Raw genomic sequence first — 7,873 nt, 5'->3', positions numbered from 1 at the left:
TTATTGATAAAAAAATAATAGATTTTATTATTTCCTTGCTTCGGATTTTGGGCTCCGCCGCCGTGAACGCGACCTGCGTCTGCGCCGTTTAGAGTCTCGTCTTCGCTCGTCTTGCCTAGATGATCTGCGGCTTCTTTCTCGGGACCGGGAACGAGAACGTCGCCTCCTTGATATTTCGACTTCCGGCGACTCGGACCAACGCCATGATCTTGGAGGTGTTCGGTGTTTTCTAGAAAAAAATGTTTTCGTTGAAACCACGTTGTAAGATAAGTGAAGCATTAGAGAGCGACAACGTAATTCGCCGTCAAACATCCGATTTTGTTACTGAGAACTATATACACGATCTAAGTACGTATTTTTTAAGGTCAACATTTAAGAAAACCATTTTTTATATGTCTATAACTACACGAAGCACGATACGAACATTTTAATCACAAACAGAAACTTATTAGGAATAATGTGGCGTTATTTGATGAAAAAAAAAATTATCACCTTTCAGATTCTTGATTATGGCTCAAGTTAAGTGGGAATAAATTATTTGGATTTCTGAAAACGTGGAGAAAATTACATGAACGACCCTTAGGACATCGTTTTGTTGACTGAAGACCTGAAAAATAATAAGTAGTGTGAATTAATTAAGGGCTTGTCACATACAAGACGATGTAAAATATTTGACAAAATGAGTTTCTATCTTACGTATATCGCTACATAAATACTTAGGTATGATATTCTACAATTTTTTTTCTTACCACAAATAGCAGTTTTCCACGAGTTTATGCGACAAAATTGTAGCGAAAGTTGTTTTCCGGCAAACCAACGCGTGTGCAATGCGCGGTACGCAGAGACAGCACATCGCAACTTTGCAAACTCTATATAGGTATTTCCACGAAGGTGTTTTTCGTAGTTATTGCATACCTGAAAAATTACGAAGGTTAAATTTTCTTTTTGTTTTCCTTTTTGACATAATTGATTGGTACGGTATATTTACAAACCTCTGTTTCTTACACCAAAGCTGTGATCAAAGTATTGTTGAAACGGAATATAGCCCCTCTGAATTTGCTTAATGAGTCATTTAAAAATAAATCTTAAATTATGATTACTAGTAGACTTCCTTAAGCTATTTGTTTAATCTTACCCTTGTATGTAGATATACCTATAAATGCTAGCATCATTCTGCCTTTCAACTGCCTTGCACATGTTATTCCCATGCACAAGTGTTATCCAAATTGTAGAGATGGTGTAATATAAAGTCTACAAATAGTTGTGGCTCGCATCTAAGGTATATTTCGCTTTGAGAATTCGGGAGGAGGTTAATCATCTCAGTGCTTGATTTTAGGTCTTTTGCTCGATTGATAATGGTTTAAACTTTATGGCTGGCTGGCTTCATACAACAAAATATATTTTACAGTACATATGGGGCTACTTTATAGCACTAGTGCGAGAAGTAGCATATTATGTTACTGTGTCGAACATTTAAAGGGCCATATGTACTGTAAAACGTTGTACGATACATGTGCGAATAGGTAATTCGCAACTCGTGTCGATTTAAAACACTCCCTTCGGTCGTGTTTTAATTTATCGCCATTCGTTTCGAATTTCCTATTTTTCGCACTTGTATCGTAATGTACTAATGTCGTACTTATAGCACCAGCCAGTTTAGTTGTCAAACTCGAGGGCACGATTTTTTCTCAGCCTTTACACATTTTGTACAGTCAATAACTCTTTGCCGTACTAACTTTAGCATTACGTAGATTTTTGATTGATATAAATACTATACATGATCAGTTTAGGTTGGTAAGCTTGGTAACATTAGACATGAATGAGAATGTCCTACACAAACAGCCGCAATAATTTCTGCTATTTGCACTTATTGTTTTGTAAAGGATACATCATGTTGCATCTGCAAGCCAAATTATACTTACTTTGAACTGTAAAATTTGCCCATGTTTTTCAAACTCCGGTAAAACATCATAGAAGAATTCTTTGAAGTCTTTATAAGTTTCACTATACTCATGTTCTAGTAAGTCATCTGCATCATAATCATTGTCTAATGCATTGTTAATGCCAATGTGTGTAAAAAAGTTGGCAGCTAGAATTATCTGTAACAAATAAAATAAGAATAAACTTAGTAACTTTCCAAACTCCTATGAATGCAAACTTAAAATGTTCTGATTTTTTTATTGATTAACCGCTTTCGCCTTATAGAGTCAATTGTGTTTTTTCCATGATTTACCAGGCACACAAGCATCTTCTGAGTAAGTATTTATCATTACTCCTAATGCCAGAGGCGTTGTAAGTGCGTTGACTGCCTTTAATAATCAGATGGGAGTATCTTTTTTCTTAAAGTTTTAAAAGATGTATCAGTCCGGAAATACTGCAGGGGTCAGTTCATTCTAAAGTGTAGCTGTACGAGGCAGGGACTTTTGTGAAGCATGCACTAAGACATACCCTACTTATGCCTGGAAACTGGTGATTTCTTGAGCACTGATTACCAAACCTGCAACACCCAGTCTTAACAAAGAAAGGACAAGGCTCATGATTTGGTTTGGTTTCACTGGATACAAGTAATTCTGCAGGTGGATCTTCTGAATCTCCAGTGAGGAATTGCTCAAGCTTTTCCATGAATGCCTGCTGTTTTCGCATAATTTCCTCTTCAATTACTTTAAGCCTCTTTTCTTCTTCTTCCTTTCTTTTCTGTTCCAGTTCTCTTTCCTGAAATGTTCCATAATAATAGTTTTAGTATTTTAGTAAGGTGTCAAACATTAATCTAGACACGCGGTAGCGTGTCCAGCCAAGTTCAAAGAAAAAGGAACTGGCGACGCAACCGTGTGTAATATTACACGAACCATTTCCAGCTACTTTTGACCCCTTCACAATTTGGAACCTATTTAACCTACACACATGAAATTTGGCACAGTTATTCAAACCCTTTAGCTTGTCTAAAATACAAAATTTCATAAACTTAGCTCAAACAGTTATTGATAAATTAATGTTTAAAAACCGACATTTTTGTGACTGACTGACTTAGAGATCAAAAACCTAACCCACTTCCAGGTGACCTAGAAACTTGAATTTTGGCACCAAGGTAGGTTATTAGGTGTACATAGGGGAAAAAAATCTGGAACTGAAAATTATTGAAAATTCGATTGAAAAAAAATCATATATTGATATAGAACAAAAACCTAACCCACTTCCAGATTACCTAGAAACTTGAAATTTGGCATCAAGGTAGGCTATTAGATATTCATAGGGGAAAAAATCTAAAATCAGCAAAATATTGAAAATTCGATTGAAAAAAACATATATTGATATAGGTCAAAAACCTAACCCACTTCCAGATGACCTAGAAACTTGATATTTGGCAACAAGGGAAACTGTCAGGTGTACATAGGGGGAAAATCTGAAAACAGAAAATTATAAAAAAAATCGATTGAAAAAAAATCATATATTGATATAGGTCAAAAACCTAACCCACTTCCAGATGACCTAGAAACTTGATATTTGGCAACAAGGTAGGCTATTATGTGTACATAGAGGAAAAAATCTGAAAACATAAATTATAGAAAATTCGATTGAAAAAGAATCATATTTCGATATAGGTTTTGACCTGCTACAGGCTATTAGATATACATAGGGGAAAAAATCTACAATCAGCAAATTATTGAAAATTCGATTGAAAAAAAAAATCATATAGTAATCATATAGTGGGTTAGGTCAAAAACCTAACCCACTTCCAGATGACCTAGAAACTTGATATTTGGCAAAAAGGTAGACTGTCAGGTGTACATAGGGGGAAAAATCTGAAAACAGAAAATTATTGAAAATTCGATTGAAAAAAAAATCATATATTAATATAGGTCAAAAACCTAACCCACTTCCAGATTACCTAGAAACATGAAATTTGGCATCAAGGTTGGCTATTAGGTGTTCATAGGGAAAAAAATCTAAAAACAGAAAATTATTAAAAAATCGTTTTAAAAAAAGTCATATATTGACATGGGTCAAAAACCTAACCCACTTCTAAATGGCCTAGAAACTTGTTATTTGGCAAAAACGTAGGCTATTAGGTGTACATAAGAGGAAAAATATCAAAACAGAAAATTATTGAGAAAAATCAAATATCAATATAGGTCAAAACCCTAACCCACTTTCAGATGACCTAGAAACTTGATATTTGGCAACAAGGTAGGTTATTCGGTGTATATAGGGGGAAAATAGAAAATGATTAAAAACTGGATTGAAAAAAAAAAATTGATATAAAAGAAAAACCTAATTCACTTCCAGATTACCTAGAAACTTGAAATTTGGCATCAAGGTGGGCTATTAGGTGTACATAGGGGAAAAAATCTAAAAACAGAAAATTATTGAAAACTCGATTGAAAAAAGAAAAAACATATTTTTCTATAGATCCAAAACCTAACCCACTTTCAGATGACCTAGATACGTGATATTTGGCAACAACGTAGGCTAGGCTATAAGGGAAAAAATCTGAAATCAGAAAATTAATAAAAATTCGATTGAAAAAAAGAACATGAGTATATTTTGAATTCATATAGTGTTGTTTGGCGATCTACTCAAACTGCCTCCACTGAGACAACTGTCGCCATTTGAGGAAAAAAACGACCAACTTTTCGGCAAAATGTTGGATCGAGTAAGAATGGGTGTAATAACAAGTCAAGACAGGTGTGCTTTGTCTAATCGACTCCTTAAATTGACCGCTAAAAACCACAACGACCTACTTAAAGAAATTATAACTTATTTTAAACTGTTACCCGATAATACCGTTGCTTATTTCCCACTAAAAATATGTGCAATCAGTTTAATAATGCAATGTTGGCAAGTATGGAACAACCAGAAATTAAATTAAATTCCACAGACGAAATAGACTGTCCACGGTATTTAAAAACAAGAGCAAAGGAAGTACTGAAAAAGAACGAGGATGATTCATCAATAACCGCTGGCTCAGAAAATGTTATCACAATAAAAATATGTGCACGTGTAATGTTGCGAAGAAACATAGATGGCAGTAAGGGGCTGGTAAACGGATCCCTTGGAAAAATAGAAAAGGTACATTGGGACGTCAACAGCAACAATAACGCACGTAAAATTACAATCAAATTTAATCATAATTTAATGTACGAATTAGAACGTGTCAAGACTAAGTTTCAGATATTAAGTAATGCATATGTTCATCGGAAACAATGTCCTATTTGCTTAGTATATTCTATTACTATCCACAAATCACAAGGCCTTAGTCTTGACAGCGCTCTTCTTGATATAGGCTCCTCAATATTTAGCAAAGGGTAGGCTTACGTTGCACTCTCTAGATGTAAAACCTTAGACGGAGTACATCTTATTAATCTAGATCCAAGTCCAATCAAGGCACAACAACTCTATAATAGAATACAACCGCCTACGCAAATTATACCGGCCCGACTTGGCCAAATTAAATATAAACCGAAAACGTGTAAGAAAAATTGCAGATAATGAATGGGCAATTCATCCCTATAATTCTAAGGTACAAGAAATTAAATAGAAAATAACACAAAAAGAAAACTACATAATACAGCGTCAACATAGAAAATACAGTAATTTTACAAAACAATACAAAAAGTAATGATATCCCATCAAAAACATAAATGTGAAATGAGAGCCAAGTTCAATATAAAATTAAGATAATGCGTCGTTGTTGTCTTCGCCTACAAAAGAATTGAGATATATATTTGCTATTTGCTATTGCTTAATAGGAAATATATATTTAATCTTAAATTTAAATAGACGATTATTTACACAATGCATTTATTTCACATGGAAAGTTATTCAATTTCAATATTTGACTTGGCTAGTTTTTACTAACAAATCCAATTTTAGAAAAGTAAAATAACCAAATATAATATAATATAGCCTGTACGTAAAATAAAAACTTGCCAAGTCAAATCTAGAAATTGAATAACGTCCCAAGTGAAATAAATGCATTGTGTAAATAATTGTCTGTTTAAATTTTAGCAGCAAACATTATGGTAGTATGAAGAAACAAGAAATTGTTATATAAATTAATTTTAGAACATTGCATATTCTTGTAACTAAAAATTCAGGATTTCAACACAGAACTTGGCATCCATATAGATCTCAATTCTTTTGTAGGCGAAGACAACAACGACGCATTATCTTTATGTTATATTGAACTTGGCTCTCATTTCACATTTACGGTTTTAATGGGATCATATTTACAGTGAACCACATAAGTACATACCCACTTTATTAGTTCCATTCATAAAGTGGGTATGCACTTTTGCAGCTGTGTGCACAAGAGAAATGCAGATAAGCAAAACTTGTAGACATGTCTAAAACAATAAATAAATTTTATCCAATAATCACTAGTAGGTAAGGTAAGATATCGGCACCAAAAAAGGCCCATCATTATTTTTATTCTTCTTATGTTTAATATGAACTTGTAGTTTTGGCTAAGGTACTAACAAATATGTATGCAATTTTGATAGTAGGCATTAGGCAAGCACAGAAATATGAATATATATCTATGTAGACAAACTTAAGACCTGGGCCTTCTTTGGCACAGGTATCATATCACATATTGTGATAATAGGAGTAAGTCAGTATATCCTTTGAAATTGTCATAGCAGTCTTTTTCAGCCCATCCCTATGATTACTATACAGAGACTATAGCTTAGAAAAACACATTTACCTATATACAAAAAAAAAAACTTTTTGTAGCTCTATAAACAAAACACTTGAATAGGGGTCCAAATTAAATAAATAAATAGTAATAAAACTTCAAATGTAAAATGGGAAATTTGGAAATAAAGGCTTTTTATTTATTATTTATATATACAAAACATTACAGCCTAAGTTAATCCTTAATCTAAGAATTTGCAGTGAAAGTGTCAAAACGGGGATAATTTTAAATTTACCCTCATCCTATGTTTGTGGTCATATTGTGTCACATATACACAACAGACAAAAAAATATTTATGTACCTAATAGGTTACATAAATTTTAATAAGATTAAATATTGTTTCCATTACCATTTTTAATGTAGCCTCCTGTTCAAGCCGTATCTGGTTTAGTTTTTCCTTTCTGTGCTGCAACTCTGCCCATTGCTTTATGGCAACCTTTTCTGCATGAATCCATTTTTCATTCTCAACTCTATTTACAGCTTCAATTTGCTCTCTTTCAAATAGATCTAAATCTTCTTGTTGCTTTAACCATATGTTGTAACCACTGTGGGATGGACTCAATATGTTATCTGAAAATAGAAAAGTATGAATTGGAATTACATTTACAATTAGGGAGGTACAATAATCTGCAACTAATCAGCACTATGCACCACAACAAAGAAATTTTATACAGGGGTGATTATTATTCTTTTTTATGGCGAAAATAGTAAAAAAATACAAATCAGCCTTTATTTTGTTGATCTGCTGGTCATAATTGCCAGTGAACTTTAAAAAAAGACATTCCTTACCTCGCATCTTGGCTTTATTCTTTCTAATAAGTCTTCTTCTTTCACGTTTTGCAATCTTTCTCCATTCTTTGTGGCTGTAAGTCCACGAAATCATATATTTCACATGGTAATTATAGTCTTAGGAGCTTCGAAGTAATCAATTCTATATTAGAATTCAAATAGAGCCTTACCGTCCCATTATAAAGGAATAACAAATCATCTGGTATATTCTAAGTAGTACCCATGAATGTTAATGATTGCGCATAAATATTTAAGCTACGACTCAAAATGCACTTGGTGTTAACTGAGAGAGCATTATTTTTCATGAGTTTAAACATAAAACCGAACCATCGTATCGTTATAATCAAAATAAACCAAGAAACTATATAACAACAGCAAAAAATCGTTTTC

At 33.2% G+C, this 7,873-nt stretch overlaps 1 protein-coding gene across 1 annotated transcript; it reads right to left on the bottom strand.

The window, feature by feature from the left end:
• On the bottom strand, window positions 1-7,873 carry LOC133518305 (U2 small nuclear ribonucleoprotein auxiliary factor 35 kDa subunit-related protein 2-like). Its single transcript, XM_061851979.1, has 8 exons — window positions 7,654-7,873; window positions 7,484-7,557; window positions 7,044-7,264; window positions 2,449-2,712; window positions 1,923-2,099; window positions 750-915; window positions 493-607; window positions 1-229 (listed from the first exon to the last, which is right to left on the bottom strand). Exons 1-8 carry the CDS (start codon window positions 7,680-7,682, stop codon window positions 28-30), a joined length of 1,248 nt encoding a protein of 415 aa, XP_061707963.1. The 5' UTR covers window positions 7,683-7,873; the 3' UTR covers window positions 1-27.

Source organism: Cydia pomonella, chromosome 5 (assembly GCF_033807575.1).
Source record: "Cydia pomonella isolate Wapato2018A chromosome 5, ilCydPomo1, whole genome shotgun sequence".
NCBI classification, from domain to species: domain Eukaryota; kingdom Metazoa; phylum Arthropoda; class Insecta; order Lepidoptera; family Tortricidae; genus Cydia; species Cydia pomonella.
The sequence above is the reverse complement of the archived record's forward strand: the minus strand, read 5'-3'. Positions and strand labels throughout refer to the sequence as shown.